Source organism: Arachis hypogaea, chromosome 4, assembly GCF_003086295.3.
Source record: "Arachis hypogaea cultivar Tifrunner chromosome 4, arahy.Tifrunner.gnm2.J5K5, whole genome shotgun sequence".
In the NCBI taxonomy this organism is placed as follows: Eukaryota; Viridiplantae; Streptophyta; class Magnoliopsida; order Fabales; family Fabaceae; genus Arachis; species Arachis hypogaea.
The window spans coordinates 35,069,403-35,087,531 of record NC_092039.1 but is presented as its reverse complement, the minus strand read 5'-3'; the positions used below and the strand labels follow the sequence as shown (position 1 = coordinate 35,087,531).

The following is an 18,129-nucleotide window of genomic DNA, read 5'->3' as shown; positions in this document are numbered from 1 at the left end:
TAATATCTTTTAGAGGAGAAGAGTGAAATTTTTTCAAATTAAAAAGGCTAGAAAAATCATCATCATTAACATAAGTTCTGCTAATCACAAGTAATGTTCTAAAAATCAGATCGAACCGGTCGACCGGACCGGTTCAATTAGCGATTGGGTCAGATACGTAAAACCGTCGTTTAGAAAATCTGTGAAAAACCGTTGAATTGGACACCGGTTGGATCGAACCGGAACCCGCCCGGTTTACACAAAAATGGAAGCTCCTTCGTTTCTTTCTCCCTTTCCCCCTTTCTTTCTTTCATTCAGAAAGAAATAAAATCACAACCTCAGCCGAAAATCGCTAGCACTGTAAGCCTACACCACCGCCGCAAGGAGTGGCATACTGCCGCGTCCGTCGCACTCAAAGTTAAAGTTCGCCATCCATCCGTCTATCTAGCTTCCCTCGTGATCCAAGTCTTCAACCCCTGTTCGCTGTCACCAATCGCGGCTGCTTCCTCCAGCTCGGCGTCCGTCGTCTTTGTCTGCTCAGCCGCGCTTCCGTCGCCGTTTGTTTGCCGTTCACGTTTGCGTTTTCGTTCAGCTGTCGTCTTCGTTCGCGTTCTTGGCCGTTCACGTTCGCTCGGCGTTCACTGTTCGCTTTCGCTCGCCGTTCACCGTTCGAGTTCGCATTCGTGTTCGTCTGGAAGCCACGTTGCTCTGCTTCAAACACTGCGACCAACCCGCGCGCTCCACCTAGCCGTAGAACTGCTCTCTTTTGTCGCCGCCGTGAGTTCCCTAAACCCGCCACCAGACAATACACTCACACAACACCAATACTCTGCTTCAAACTCTGCAACTTCTGATTTCTATTACAATAAGTAACTATTTGATTTGGTAGTGGTTTGGGTTATTTCATAGACTGAATTAAAGTTACAATAGTTATGTTCTCTTCTCTATCACATTGATATTAAGCTTTGAATTCTCTTATTTTGTTTTAATTTCACCGCACTCAACATTTTTTATGAAATGCTTTAACCATGTTTCTGGTTGGTTTTATAATTTCTAACTTTTAGAAACTTAGTAAGTTGATTGCATGTGAAATTAGAATAATTGGATCTTAGTAATTAGGAAATTTTAGCTGCACAAATAGCATCTTTGCAGAAAACATATTAGCATGATGATTCCACTTGCATTAGTGTTCTTCTGTTAAATTTTAACCGTTATTGTGAATTTGTTAATTTGCTAATTGTTCTTGTGTTGTTGTTCTGTTGTTCTTCTGTTACTTTTAATTTTTTTGTTTTTGTTGTGATTTTCTGTTCTTGATTTAAGCTGTGATTGAAGGTTCCTTGGTTTTGGTATTCTTCACTTTCCTGTAAGCTTAGCTTTTAATTCTTTGAGCATACACGGATCAAATCATTGTTTTCAGCAATGGTGATTTTTAGATTTTTTTGGGTTGCTTTGTTTTAAATGTTCCTGTTATTGTTGTGTTTTTGCTGTGATTTAAATGTTCTTTTGATTCTTTTTTTTTTCCGAATGCCCAGTCAGTACTTGGTTGATTGGTTTTGCTCACTGAATGTATTTGATGATAAATTTTAAATTGATAACTCTATTACTTCTTTACTGTCTGTTTCTGTAGTTAAATTTTATTAAAGTTTCTTGAATTTGCACTGCCTATGTTATTGATTCACTGTTCCTTCATTGCTTTTTTTTGTTGTTAGTCATTGTGATGAGCTTTGTTAAAATTGGGTTGAAAACTACTAATCTTTCTTCACTTTTCACTGTTCTAACTTCTGTTCTTATTAAAAGATTTGCAATTGGTGATCTTTTGATTTATTATATGCTTCATGTTTTCATTGTTCTGTTCTTATGAAGAAAAAATTTGCAATTAGTGATTGTATGATTCATGTTTTGATTGTTTTGTTATATAAACAAAATTCTGTTTTCATTGTTTGGTTGCACTGTCTCTGTTCTTGATCTCCGCCGACTTGCTACCCCTCCTCTGTGTTGGATTCTTTTTGTGTCAGGCTTTGTTGTGTTTTTGTTTCAGCCTCTGTTGTGTTGTGTGTTTGTTTCGGGCTCTGTTGTGTCTTTATTGTGCAACACTATCATTTTTTGTTTCACTTTTTTGACTTAGCTACATTAAGACAATATTCTCTATCTTTAACTTGTGCATTGTAATTCAATCCAGCTATTTTTGAATGGAAGTATAATTATGTTAATTGTCAACAAATTTGCAGCAAGTTATTGCATATTTTGATGATTAATTATATTTAGTTGGTGATATTTTACGTAGGGTTTTAAATTTGAAAGATATTTAGGATGTTTGTTTATAATTTATTTATTATTTTATTATGGAACGGTTTTTCCGGTTGAATCACGATTAGACCGGTTAGACCAATAAAACAATGAACCAGTGACTAAAACGGTTTGATGACCGATCTGGTTTTCAGAGCCTTGATCACAACAGTCACATCGTCACTGCAGCCTCTGCCTTTCGGTCAGACTTTGTCGTTGGTCATCCAAAAACACAAAATTGGCTGTACGTGGTTGTGATTGAATAGATGAAGAATGAACATAATTAGGCAGAGATTGATGCACACGCTTTGGCACGATGGCCCAACAGAAACACTGAAGAAGAAGGCATTGGAATTGGAGAAGAAGAGGAAGACGAGGAAGCCCAAGAGCAAGGAACAGTTCATCGTCCAAGTTCCCGAAAACTTGTCGTACCTCGACACCGCCACCATGCCCATGGTTGTCGCCGCCGTTGGCATCGTAGTCTTTGCCAAGCTCCTCATGATGGTAACCATATATATGACCCCGTTGCACTAATCATGCCTGAAGATGGTTTTGCACATTACCTGTTTGATAAAATTACTGAGTGAATTATCGCTTGGTAGTATGATGAATCAAGGGCCCAGGAGTTGCTGGAGCGGAAGATCAAGCATGCTCCAGCTGGTCAGGGAAGTGTGAGAATGCTGAGCCGCAAGGAGTGGGACAAGGTTCGAGAACTCCGGCCTAGGACCCCGTTTGAGTCCAAGCTTGCCCGCCCTAATGCGAGAATCAGAACTGGAGAACCCTTGCGTCTTGTATGCAACTTACATTTTTATATAAACCTTTTACTTCTGATTCTGCTATCTTACAAGTACATATGAGTTTAATTTGATGGAAGGATAATGCATTTTGCTAAGTATGCCAATCATATTCTTTGAAGTAGTGGCTGTGAGAAACCAGTGTATGCTTTTGTAGAATTGATTTAGTTAGAATTGATTTCGATGTAAAATGATTGAGGTTAAAAAAAAAACTCACTTCTCCCCAAATTAATTCTATTGGCAGTGCATGCAAGAATTGATTTTGAGACTTGCAAACTTCTCAAAATAAATTCTAAGCCTCCCAATGGATCTCCAAACATGTTATATGCATGTTTACTGGTGTGCCAAGATCCATTATATCCTATATATTTGACCTGTAAAGTATATGCTTGCAAATGATACAAGGGAACCTATTATAAGAACAAGTATGTGCAATGAGAGATTGCTAGTCATTAGTTCCCATGATAAAGCAAGGCTGCCCATTTGGGATTTAACACTTACTGCCCTAGCTTAGGTTTAGATAATGTGTTAAAGGAATTTTGCCTTTTTACATGGGAGCATTTAGTCACTGTTTTGAATTTTAACTCAATGTTATGACTCTGCATTGGATTGTTTATTTCTGTGTTCAGCGGTGTTTATGGCTGATTTTTTCTCACATGGTGTGTGCAGGAGGACTTGAAGGATTGGACAATTGATGTTCTCATGGATGGTGTTACTAGAGCTGAAGAGTGTGGGAAACACGGTTCTTTATAACTTCTCCTGGGTTTTAAGCTTGTCTTCTAATTGCCCTTTCTTTTGTTCAATCTCCATTAGCCTGACACCGAGTTGATCCTTTAAATTTTATACTGTATTTCAGCCCCCTATGCCAAACACATTTGATATAAAGAGTGGTTTATGCTCTGTTGTGATGGCATAAAATTGTCGCAATTCATAATAACTACTTTAGTTATCTTCCTTTTTACCCAGGAAAATTGCATAGAATTGTTTGGTAAATATGAATTATTGAGGGGATTTTATGTTTCTATGTAATTATATATGTTTTCATATAAATAAGATATAATTATTCTACTTCTACATATGTTCTCATACTATGGAATATGAAACTAACCTGAAGTTGCTATAACTGTAAACATAACTGAGAAAGAGAGTTTTCCAATTGATGATTAATAGGGAAAGTTTATTATTATTGTATTGTTTACAGAGAGACCATGCTTATATATATGGGCTCATAGAGAGGAGACTTTCCTACTCAAGTAACTACTATAACTAACATAACTGCATTAACTGAATCTTTTCTTGAAAACGTTCAAAAGTTATTTGTGTAATAGGATTTGTAAGCACATATGCAATTTGAGAAGATGTCAAGTCAATTTCGAAGTGTTTGGATCTACTATGCAATACAGTGCTAGATTTTTAGACAGCAGGACAACACTCGGATTATCACAAAATTGATGGGGACAACCAAAGGTGTGAAGTGCAATTCACAAAACAACTTCTGGATCTCATGATTTCTGAATTGGTATCTGCTAAGCAGTCATATTTCGCTTCTATGGAGGATTTGCTTACTTTATCCTGCTTCTTGTTGGACCCTGAAATCAAATTTGAGCCAACAAAAACACAAAAGCCACTAGTAGATTTTCCATTATCCAAATAATTAGCTTAGTCAATGTCAGAAAAGGCAAGAATTCTAAAGTCAATAACAGAAGATAAAAGTAAACCATCAGACAAATGAACAGCCCACATAAATAGCACAAGTTGCTCTTTATAGTTGTCCAATGTTGCTGTAGCGGCTATTGCATGAATTGACATACACGATTCATTGAATAAGCAATTTCAGGACGTGTAAGGTTAGCATATTGCAAGCCACCAGCAATAGATATAGGTAAGGTAAGTTTATCCAAAAACTTAAACCTTTGTGCAATAATTTTCTAAGAAGAGAACATTGGTGTAGTTACACTAAGATTTATCCATTCCAGTTTCAAGAGTAAATCAATCATGTTCTTAGTTTGAGAAATATGCAGTCCCATGTTTAGTAAATACTAGTATTTTTATTTGTTATAACAGTACAGGAATATAATTTTTTAAAATTACTTCTATTTTGTTTTGGCATTATAGATTATCCTACAAAAGATTTATAGAATTAAACTATATTTACAAAAAGGTCGTAGGGGACAAAAGTCCCACCAGCTAAGAAGACAGGGTCTCCATAAATAAAAAAAATCAAATAATAAGATTTTTAGCTATTATTTTCATGTGAAAAAGTTTAATTTTTTAATAATAATTAATTTTAACATTCGTTATCTAAAATTCAAAAGAATTTAACGTGTATATTCTTACATTTGATTAGGTGTTAAGTCTGTTACACAAAGAAAAATAATTAATTTTTATGTTTACTATTTAAAAATATTTTTTTCTCTATATATATAAAAATAAAATTAGATATTAGCATAAAAAAATATATACTTATAGTTATAAAATTAACTCAAAATTAATTTTAAAAAAAATTAAATCTTGATACTAACTTTTAATCACAACATTAGTATTCTCTTTAAATTATATGTAATAAATATTTGAAGAAAAAAATTGAAAATATAGATTAGAAAGATAAGCAGTAAAATTTTAAAACAAAATAAAAAATAGGGTTGAGTACGATTTTGGTCCCTAACTAGAGGCCGAAAACTTTTTTCGTCCCCGGCCTTTTTTTGCCTTCAAAATCATCCTGAAGGTTTAACTTAGTTTTAAAACCGTCATTTAGACCAAAATAGCCCTTCCCCTTCTTCCCCAAAATCAAGCAGAAACAGAATCAGAACCAGAAGCAGAACTAGAAGCAACAATAATCATACAATGTAATAAACATTAAAAAAAATGGATAATGGATCAATAAATCTGTATAATGAAACAATGTAATCAAGCTGAAGCAGGAGCACGAGCTGAACAACAACAATAATAACAACAATGAAACAATGTAATCAGCAAGAAGCAGAAGCAATCAGAAGCAACAATAATCAGAAATCAACAACATAATAAAAGCAGAAGCAGAAGAGGAAGAAGCAGAAGTAGAAGCAGAAGCCAGTGAGCCACCCGAACCACACTCCTTTCTCTTTTCTTCTTTCTCTCATCTTTTCTCTTCTCCTCTGTTCACAGTCCCCTGGCTGATCCGCTATCACAGCGCCGCCACCCTTTTCTTCTTCTTCTCTCTTTGCGCTACCCTAGCGCCACCGTTACAGCGCGAAGCCCTCTTCTCCTCCCTCGACTCACCTCCAGTTCGCACCATCTTCTTTGAACTCTACCATCACCGTCGACCTCTCCTCCACCCACCATCATAAAACCCCTTAAGCTTTCTCCTGCTCTTGCCTCGAACCAGAACCCACCGCCATTGAGCACCTCCGCTGAGCTCAAAGGAGCAGTGGCGAGATCCAGCGACCGAACGACGACGAGCAGCGACGGCGGATTCCCTTCCCCTTTCCTTCCCCACCTTCCCTTCTCCCTCTTCGAACCCCTGAACCCCGCACGCGTGTGCGTGCGTGTGATTCCGTTCCCCAGCACTTTAACCCGTTTTTCTTTTTTTGTATATATATTTTTTAATTAGGGATAATTTGGTAATAAATTAAGATTTTGGTAAAAATGACGATTTTAAAACTAACTTAAATCTTTGGGAGCATTTTGTAGGCAAAAAAAGGCTGGGACGAAAAAAATTTTTGACCTCTATGTTAGAGACTAAAATTGTACTTAATCCTAAAAAATATGCATATAATAATAATAATAATAATAATAATAATAATAATAATAATAATAATAATAATAATAATAATAATAATAATAATAATAATATATTTTATTTGAATTATGTTATGTTGTTAATTTTTTTTGTAGAACAAAAAGGTAGAGAAAAACAGAGAATGAGAAAAAGGAGAGAGAAAGATAACAAAGAATGAGAGATGGAGTTTGTTAATTTTAAAAGATTTTTTTGTAATTGTAATGAAAAAAATATCTAGTGACACATTTTGATTTGTCAAATTACTAATATAAATTATAAATTATATATAAAGTGGGAATGATAGAGAGAAATAGAAAAAAGGAGAAAAGTATATAAGATAATATAGGAAGGGAGTTTATTAATTTTAGAAGGAAAATAAGAGAGTGTCATGTGACACATTTTGGTTATTAAATTAATTAGTAATATATAATATATAATATATAATATAGTTATATTTTAATTTTAATTTTAATTTAATTTGAATACAATTAGAGAATGTCATATTATACATTTGATTGTCAAATTTGTAATAAGTCATTAATAATGATATATAAGAAAGATAAAGTGATGAAGAAATAAAAAAAATAGAGAAAGAGATAGGGAGGAGAGGAGATCTCTTTAATTTTAGAAAGAAAAATTTAATTTCAATTATAATAAAAAATAATATATAACACATTAATAAAATTAGTAATATATAATAGATAATAGATGTAACTTCAAAACCCTAAAAGACCTTCCTCAAAACTCTAAAAGACTAAAGTCTTTTAGAGAAAATTTCAGCCTTATCATTTCTGCAATCATAATATCATTTACGTATATAAGTATTTATATAAGAGGAAGCATGGTATTAAAATTATAACGTAATAGTAAATTCAATAAAATAATATATTTTATATATTTTATTCAGAATAATTTACATAAATAAATCATTTGAAAATTAAATTTATGCAAATAGAATTTTTTAAAACAGATTACATTCGTGTCCTAAATCAATTTTATGTAAATCGTTATACCCTACCACAGTTAGGATTTACATGTAATTATTGCAAATTATATTTAAATAGACATAATTATAATTCGCTATATTCTATCGTGGATTATGAATAAATAGCAATGCATGAACTGCTAGAAACTGTTGTAGTTTATGAAAAAATAATAAAATATAATTTACTAGAGACTATCGCAGATTACGTACTGGATCATATAGAAACATTGTCTCTCAAGAAAATCAGTGAAGAATTAGGTGAATATGAGTCACCAATAACTTTGTTAAAATGAAATATGTATGTGACTTAATTCCAACGGCAGTCTTTCCATACGACGGCCTCTAGCGGATTATACTTTATTATTTGTTCAGCATCTAGCGGTTTATGCATGACCATTTATTCATAATCCATGATAAAATGTAGCGGATTATGATTGTGTTTTTGAAAGTAATCTGCAATCGATTTTCGTGACGAATTATATGTAAATTCTAAACCGTGGTAGGATGTAGCAATTTACGTAGAATTGGTTTAAGACAAATATAAGTTATTTTAAAAAATTATATTTGTATAAATTTAATCTCAAAATAATTTATATATGTAAATTGTTTTTTATTCATAAATATATTTTAAATATATGTAACAAAATTATTAGAATAATTGATTTATATTATTTCATGTCATATTTTTTATCATATAAAATATAAAAATATAATTTATTATCACATCAATATTTAATAAAATAAATTAATTAAAAAATAAAGAATAAATCAATTTTATATTTTATCAGATCTTAAACCAAAATAATAATTTTATAAGGACTTAGATAACTACTTCTTTATTTGATAAACATTTATTAACATTTTTCTTATATAAAAACAAATTAATTAACATATATATTTAATTATATACAAAATTTTAATTTTTTGGCCCATTCTTTATCAAATTCCTCGATCAGTCCTGAGAGGAAGAAAGAAAATCGAACAAATAGAAAGTCAGATTTTGTGCCTGTTTCAGTATGTAAAGTGTTTTATGTAATTTTGTTAGAGCTAACAAAGTGAGGAGGTTGAAACATATAAACTTGTTTATACAATTGACCATTAAAAAATAATTTGTTAATGATATGGTTGTAATAATTCAGCCATATCCTATAATTCCGATAGATATTATAAGATCGATTACCAGTAAACGGTCATCCAAATAAAAATGTCTCAATACATCATTATTTTTTATTAAAAGGAGAATATTCAAAATACAATCATAAGATACTCCATTCTATAAAAGGCCAGGGGAGATAAGGCACTTTTAGACATGAGTATAATTTGATAATCCATTCACTAACTTGAACGTCGGAGTGCCTTTTGTAAGTACCCACACCCCTTTGTTTTGCTCAAGCCGAGGTATAACTCTACTAAAGGAGAAAGCTCAAAATCATCCATCGGAACACGAGACATACCCCTGCTGATTTATAGTTCGACCATGCAAGAACAACTGGCGCCCACCGTGGTGCCTAAGAAATAAAACCATTTCTTCCTTTTTTCCTAGGCCTCAAAAGTTTCTTATCCATCTATAGTTGATTGATGAGCGGATATTTTATACGCTTTTTGGGGGTAATTTCATATAGATTTTAGCATGTTTTAATTAGTTTTTAATATAATTTTATTAGTTTTTAAACAAAAATCACATTTCTGGACTTTACTATGAGTTTGTGTATTTTCTATGATTTCAGGTATTTTCTGGCTGAAATTGAGGGAGCTGAGCAAAAATCTGATTTAGGCTGAAAAAGGACTGCTGACGCTGTTGGATTCTGACCTCCCTGCACTCGGAATAGATTTTTTGGAGCTACAGAAGTCCAATTGGCGCGCTTTCAATTGGGTTGAAAAGTAGACATCCAGGACTTTCCAGCAATATATAATAGTCCATACTTTGCGCGAAGATAGATGACGTAAACGGCGTTCAACACCAGTTTCATGTTGCAGTCTGGCGTCCAGCGCCAGAAACAGGTTACAAGTTGGAGTTCAACGCCAAAAACACGTTATAACCTGGCGTTCAACTCCAGAAACAGCCCAGGCACGTGAGAAGCTTAAGTCTCAGCCCCAACACACACCAAGTGGGCCCCAGAAGTGGATTTCTACACCAATTATCTTAGTTTACTCATATTCTGTAAACCTAGGTTACTAGTTTAGTATTTAAACAACTGTTAGAGACTTATTTTGCACCTCATGACATTTTTAGATCTGAATTTTATACTCTTTGACGGCATGAGTCTCTAAACTCCATTGTTGGGGGTGAGGAGCTCTGCAGCGTCTCGATGAATTAATGCAATTATTTATGTTTTTCCATTCAAACATGCGTGTTCCTATCTAAGATGTTCATTCGCGCTTAACTATGGAGAAGGTGGTGATCCGTGACACTTATCACCTTCCTCAATCCATGAACATGTGTCTGACAACCATTTTGCGTTCTACATCAGATTGAATGAGTATCTCTTAGATTCGTTAACCAGAATCTTCGTGGTATAAGCTAGAATTGATGGCTGCATTCATGAGAATCTGGAAAGTCTAAACCTTGTCTGTGGTATTCCGAGCAGGATTCTGGGATTGGATGACTGTGACGAGCTTCAAACTCGCGAGTGTTAGGAGTGATGACAAACGCAATAGAATCAATGGATTCTATTCCGACATGATCGAGAACCAACAGCTGATTAGCCGTGCTGTGACAGAGCATTTGGACCATTTTCACTGAGAGGATGGGAAATAGCCATTGACAACGGTGACACCCTACATAGAGCTTGCCATGGAAGGAACTTTGCACTTTTGCATGAGTTGAATGTTATATTACAGGAATTCAGAAGACAAAGCATCTCCAAAACTCCAACATATTCTCCATTATTGCACAACAAGTAGTTATTTCACGCTCTTTTATTTTTTTAGTAATTCAAACTGATAATTATAATTGATCTCCTGACTAAGAATAATAAAATAAACATAGCTTGCTTCAAACCAACAATCTCCGTGGGATTCAACCCTTACTCACGTAAGGTATTACTTGGACGACCCAATACACTTGCTGGTTAGTTGTGCAGATTGCAAAAGTGTGATTGCAATTTCGTGCACCAAGTTTTTGGCGCCGTTGCCGGGGATTGTTTGAGTTTGAACAACTAAAGATTTATTTTGTTGCTTAGATTAGGAATATAGTATTGATGCTATAGAGTCATTAAATTTGAGTTCTTTAATTTCTCTTCAAAAATTTTTCGAAAATATTATTTGTCCTTATTAATTTTTAATTTTTCGTGAATTAGTGTCTTGTTCTAAGTTTGGTGTCAATTGCATATTTTATATTTCCCTTTTAAATTTTCGAACTAGTGTTCTTTGTTTTTCCTTGATCTTCAAATTGTTCTTGTCAATTTTTCTTGTTTGATCTTTAGTTTGTTTTGTTCTGAGTCTTTTCTTATTTTTCTTGTACTTTTTCAAAACATTAGTCTTCAAAAAATTTATTTTTATCTATAAAAATAATACATCTTTAAAACACGTTACATTTATAGCTCAGTTGGCTAGAGCGTTGGCTTATGTTCTTGGCAATTGGATATCTCCTTTTTAAAATCCTTTTCAAAAATAATTTTTCTTTAATTAAATCTTGTGCTAAACTTTAAGTTTTGTGTTTTATTGTTAATCTTTTTTATAATTTTCGAAAATTTTATTGAAGTTTTCTAAAAATTTTAAGTTTGGTGTTCTTTCTTTTGTTCTTGTGAATCTTCAAAGTGTTCTTGAGTCTTCTTTATGTTTTAATCTTAAAATTTTTAAGTTTGGTGTTCCTTGGTGTTTTCCCTCCAAAATTTTCGAAAACAATGAGCATTAGATCTAAAAATTTTTAGTCTTGTGCCTTTTGTGTGTTTTTCTCTTTCATCATAAAATTCAAAATTCAAAAAAATATCTTTTCTAACTATTTTTAAGCTACTTTTTCGAAATTTTTTATAAAAATTCAGATTTCAATTTCAAAATTTTTCAAATCTTATCCTTTTAAGATTTAAAATAATAATAATAATAATAATAATAATAATAATATTTTATTATCTTTTTCAAAAAAATATCCTAACCACTTTCTCTCTCCTCAATTTTTTCGAAAATCTTCACAAAATATTTTCAAATTTTTTATTTTTATTTTTATTTTGTTTTTATTTTATCTTATTTTATTTTATTTTATTATTTCGAAAATAAATTTTTATATATAATAAAATAAATAATATTTACATCCATATCATCTCCCTTGCTCCATCATGGAACTAAGTGGAAATGAACAGTCTAGAAGGACTCTGGGGTCATATGCTAACCCCACTACTACTTCATATGGGAGTAGTATCTGTATACCCTCCGAGTCAGTAGTTTTGAGTTGAATCCTCAGCTCATCATCATAGTGCAGCAAAGTTGCCAGTATTCTGGTCTTCCACAGGAAGAACTTATAGAGTTTCTGGCACAATTTTTACAAATTGCAGACACGGTACATGATAAGGAAGTAGATCAGGATGTCTACAGATTATTATTGTTTCTATTTGCTGTAAAGGACCAAGCTAAGAGGTGGTTAAATAACCAACCTAAGGACAGCATAAGGACATGAAAACAGCTGTCAGAAAAATTCCTGAATCACTATTTTCCTCCAAAACGGATGACACAGCTAAGGCTAAGCATCCAAGGCTTCAAACAAGGAGATAATGAATCCCTTTATGATGCCTGGGAGAGATATAGAGAGATGCTAAGAAAATGCCCCTCTGAAATATTTTCAGAGTGGGTGCAGTTAGACATCTTCTACTATGGGCTTACAGAAAGAGCCCAGATTTCTCTAGACCACTCAGCTGGTGGATCTATACACATGCGAAAGACAATAGAAGAAGCTCAAGAGCTCATTGATATAGTTTCCAGAAATCAGCATTTGTACCTAAGCAGTTAACCTTCTATGAAAGAAGAGGCTGAAACAGTAACTGCTGAAATGAATCCTGCAGAACAAGTTACAGAATTCAATCAGCAATTGGATTTTCTAACAAAACAGTTAGCCGAATTCAAAGAGATATTACAAGAAACAAGAATGGCTAATATGAATATGGAAGTGCAATTGAAGCAAACAGAACAGCAATTATCAAAACAAATAACAGAAGAGTGCCAAGTAGTTCAATTAAGAAGTGGGAAAATATTAAATACCTCACTTCAAGACAGTAGGAAGCCAAGAAATGAGCAAACTACTCAAAATCCCTATGAGGACAGTAAGAGCCCAGAGAGGAATAATCCTGGCGCTCAAACGCCAGAGAATGGGTGGAAAGCTGGCGTTGAACGCCCAAACCATGCTCAGTCCTGGCGTTCAACGCCAGAAACAAGCAATGATTTGGAGTTGAATGCCCAAAGGGAGCACAGTTCTGGCGTTCAGACGCCAGAAACAAGTAAGGAGTTAGCGTCTAACGCCACTCCAGCTTCCACCCCTGGCATTCAAATGCCAATGGGGGATCAGACACATACAAGTGCTGATAATAACCCATCTAAAAAGGCTTCTCAACCCACATCTGTAGGCAATAAATCTGCAGCAACTAAGGTTGAGGAATAAAAAGCCAAAATACCTTATCTTCAGAAACTCCGCCAAGCGGAACAGGATAAGCAATTTGCCCGCTTTGCAGACTATCTCAGGACTCTTGAAATAAAGATTCTGTTTACAGAGGCACTTGAGTAAATACCCTCTTATGCTAAGTTCATGAAAGAGATCTTAAGTCATAAGAAGGATTGGAGGGAAACTGAAAAAGTTTACCTCACTGAAGAATGCAATGCAGTCATTCTGAAAAGCTTACCTGAGAAGCTTAAAGATCCGAGAAGCTTTATGATACCATGCACATTAGAAGGTACTTGTACCAAGCAAGCTCTATGTGATCTTGGGGCAAGTATTAACCTAATACCTGCAGCTACTATAAAAAAGCTTAGGTTGACTGATGAAGTTAAACCAACCCGAATATGTCTCCAACTTGCTGATGGCTCTATTAAATACCCATCAGGCGTGATTGAAGACATGATTGTCAAGGTTTGGCCATTTGCCTTTCCCACTGACTTTGTGGTGCTGGAAATGAAGGAGTATAAAAGTGCAACTCTCATTCTGGGAAGATCTTTCCTAGCAACTGGCCGAACCCTCATTGATGTTCAAAAAGGGGAAGTAACCCTGAGAGTCAATGTGGATGAGTTCAAGTTGAATGTTGTCAAAGCCATGCAGTATCCAGACACCCAAAATGACTGCATGAGCATTGATATTATTGACTCTCTCGTAAAAGAAGTCAATATGGCTGAGAGTCTCGAATCAGAGCTGGAGGATATCTTTAAAGATGTTCAGCCTGATTTGAAGGAATCAGAGAGAATAATAGAACCTCTGAAAATCCCTCAGGAAGAGGATAAACCTCCTGAACCTGAGCTCAAACCATTACCACTATCCCTGAAATATGCATTTCTGGGAGAAGGTGATACTTTTCCTGTAATCATAAGCTCTACCTTAGAGCCACAGGAAGAGGAAGCACTAATTCAAGTGCTAAAGACACACAAGACAGCTCTTGGGTGGTCTATCGGTGATCTTAAGGGCATTAGCCCAGCCAGATGCATGCACAAGATTTTATTGGAGGGTGACGCTAAGCCAGTGGTTCAACCACAAAGGCGGCTGAATCCAGCCATGAAGGAGGTGGTGCAAAAGGAGGTCACTAAATTACTAGAGGCTGGGATTATTTATCCCATTTCTGATAACCCCTGGGTAAGCCCTGTCCAAGTTGTCCCTAAGAAAGGCGGCATGACAGTAGTCCATAATGAAAAAAATGAACTGGTTCCTACAAGAATAGTTGCAGGGTGGCGTATGTGTATTGATTACAAAAGGCTCAATACAGCTAACAGAAAGGATCATTTTCCTTTACCATTCATAGACCAGATGCTAGAAAGACTAGCAGGTCATGAATACTACTGCTTCCTGGATGGATATTTAGGTTATAATCAAATTGCAGTAGATCCCCAAGATCAAGAGAAAATAGCATTCACATGTCCATCCGGAGTATTTACATACAGAAGGATGCCATTTGGCCTGTGCAATGCACATGCAACCTTTCAAAGGTGCATGCTCTCTATTTTCTCTAATATGGTGGAAAAATTTCTGGAAGTCTTCATGGATGAATTTTCAGTATTTGGAGACTCATTCAGCTCCTGTCTTGACCATCTAGCACTTGTTCTAAAGAGGTGCCAAGAGACTAACCTGGTTTTAAATTGGGAAAAATGTCACTTTATGGTGACTGAAGGAATTGTCCTTGGGCACAAAATTTCGAACAAGGGAATAGAGGTGGATCAAGCTAAGGTAGAGGTAATTGAAAAATTACCACCACCTGCCAATGTTAAAGCAGTCAGAAGCTTTCTGGGGCATGCAGGATTCTGTAGGAGGTTTACAAAGGATTTTTCAAAAATTGCCAAACCTCTAAGTAATCTGCTAGCTGCTGACATGCCATTTATCTTTGATAAGGAGTGTTTGCAGGCATCTGAGACTCTGAAAGCTAAGCTGGTCACAGCACCAATCATCTCTGCACCAGACTGGACATTACCTTTTGAACTGATGTGTGATGCTAGTGATAATGCCATTGGTGCAGTGTTGGGACAAAGGCATGACAAGCTTCTACACGTCATTTACTATGCCAGTCATGTTCTAAATGACGCACAGAAGAATTACATAACCACAAAAAAAGAGCTACTTGCAGTGGTTTACGCCATTGACAAGTTCAGATCCTATTTAGTAGGATCAAAAGTGATTGTGTACACTGACCATGCTGCTCTTAAATATCTACTCACAAATCAGGATTCAAAACCCAGACTCATAAGATGGGTGTTGCTTCTGCAAGAGTTTGATATAGAAATAAGAGACAAAAAAGGGACAGAGAATCAAGTAGCAGATCACCTGTCCTGAATAGAACCAGTAGAAGGGGCGTCCCTCCCTCTTACTGAGATCTTTGAAAACTTTCCGGATGAGCAACTCTTTGCCATCCAGGAAGTGTCATGGTTTGCAGACATTGCAAACTACAAGGCAGTGAGATTCATACCCAAAGAGTACAGTAGGCAGCAATCAAAGAAGCTGATCACGGATGCAAAGTACTATCTTTGGGATGAACCATATCTCTTCAAGAGATGTGCAAACGGAGTAATCCGTAGATGTGTGCCTAAAGAAGAAGCACAGAAGATCCTCTAGTACTGCCATGGATCACAGTATGGAGGACATTTTGGAAGTGAGCGAACAGCCACAAGAGTCCTCCAATGCAGCTTCTACTGGCCTACTCTTTATAAAGATTCCCAAGTGTTTGTACTTAATTGTGACAGTTGCCAAAGATCTGGCAATCTGCCTCACAGTTATGCCATGCCTCAACAAGGGATCTTGGAGATTGAGTTGTTTGATGTATGGGGTATTGACTTCATGGGGCCTTTCCCACCATCATACTCAAACACTTATATTCTGGGGTAAAATAATTCTGGAACGGACTGTGATTAACCATAGAAGGGATTGGGCAAGAAGCTTGGATGATGCTCTGTGGGCATACAGAACATCATTCAAGACCCCTATAGGGACCTCTCCATACCAGCTTGTGTATGGAAAGGCATGTCACTTGCCAGTGGAACTGGAACATAAGGCCTACTGGGCAACCAAATTCCTGAACCTTGATGCCAAGTTAGCTGGAGAAAAATGATTGCTCCAGTTAAATGAGCTAGAGGAATTTAGACTCAAGGCTTTCGATAATGCAAAAATTTACAAAGAGAAAGCAAAAAGATGGCATGATAAGAAATTGTCATCCAGAGTCTTTGAGCCAGGGCAGAAAGTTCTGCTATTTAATTCTAGGCTCAGATTATTTCCCGGAAAATTGAAATCCCAGTGGAGAGGACCATATGTGATTACAAGTGTGTCACCATATGGATACGTAGAGCTCCAGGATAATGATTCTAATAAAAAGTTCATTGTTAATGGATAGAGAGTCAAACATTATCTTGAAAGCAATTTTGAGCAAGAATGCTCAAAACTGAGACTTAACTAAAGCTCAATAATAGTCCAGCTAAAGACAATAAAGAAGCGCTTGCTGGGAGGCAACCCAGCCATTTACAAAGCATATTTGTTAATTAATTAATTTTTACAGGTATATGTCAAGTATCTTCAAAGGTAAAATAGCAAATGCTTAAGTTCACAGAGTTACAGAAGGAATCAGAGGATAAAACAGCAAAAAAAAGGAAGCTCACTGGTGCGAAAAAGCCAGTAAAAGTTGTTTTGGGCGTGAACGCCCAAAAGAAGCACCTACTGGGCGTTCAACGCCAGTAAGGATAGCCATCTGGGCGTTAAACGCCAGAAAGGAGCATCTTCTGGGCGTTGAACACCAGAAAGAAGCACCTTCTGGGCGTTCAACGCCAGATTTGTAGCATCCTGGGCGTTCAGAAAAATGCCCAGTGACAAAAGAGTTCCTGGCGTTCAACACCAGAAAGAAGCAACACCTGGGCGTTGAACGCCCAAGAGAAGCTGCACATGGGCGTTAAACGCCCAAAACATGCAGCGTTTGGGCGTTTAACGCCAGGATGGTGGGGAGGAGGTAAATTCGTTATTTCTTCACATTTTTTTAATTTTCTACATTTCAATTCATGATTTCTTGCATAAACATGTTACAAATTTTCATCCTTTAATTCCAAAAATTTTAATCCTAATTTCTAAAAAACTTTTTTTTTCAAAAATATCAAATGTATCTTAATCCATGAACACAAATCTTTTTCCAATCCAATCCAACTCTTTTTCAAATCCTTTTTAATTTCTTCTCATATGTTTTTCAACTCATCATATCTTTTGAATTTCGAAATTGCCTCTCCCTCTATTCCTCTCCTTTCCTTTCTTTTGCTTGAGGACAAGCAAACCTCTAAGTTTGGTGTGATTTGCCATGATCACTGAGCTAAAACTCATCAAGATCATGGCACCTAAGGGAACAGGAAGAGCAAGGATGTGACTTGAAAGAACTGAAGCGTCAGAAATTATCTCTTGAAGGATCAAGCACCCCACAGACTAGAGGAACACACACTTCCCAAAATAAAGGTTGTTGAGTCCTAATCTTTGCCTTAACTCTGTGATAACTGTTCTTATTATGAATTTGCCTTAGAAGTTATATATTAGTAGTAGTAATTAGAATCTCTATTTTGATTTTATCTCCAATTAAGCTATAATTTATTTTTCTCATCATCATCAAACTTAATAAGGAAAATTCTAATTATTTATATGTGGTGGCAATACTTTTTGTCTTCTGAATGAATGCCTGAACAGTGCA

The 18,129-nt window shown here is 35.4% G+C and overlaps 1 protein-coding gene across 1 annotated transcript; it reads left to right on the top strand.

Annotated features, from left to right (window-relative positions):
• The first annotated feature begins 268 nt into the window (after nucleotides 1-268).
• On the top strand, nucleotides 269-4,133 carry LOC112796660 (uncharacterized). The gene is made up of 4 exons (XM_025839223.2): nucleotides 269-756; nucleotides 2,421-2,769; nucleotides 2,868-3,056; nucleotides 3,729-4,133. Exons 2-4 carry the CDS (start codon nucleotides 2,539-2,541, stop codon nucleotides 3,810-3,812), a joined length of 504 nt encoding a protein of 167 aa, XP_025695008.1. The 5' UTR covers nucleotides 269-756; nucleotides 2,421-2,538; the 3' UTR covers nucleotides 3,813-4,133.
• The last annotated feature ends 13,996 nt before the right edge of the window (nucleotides 4,134-18,129 follow it).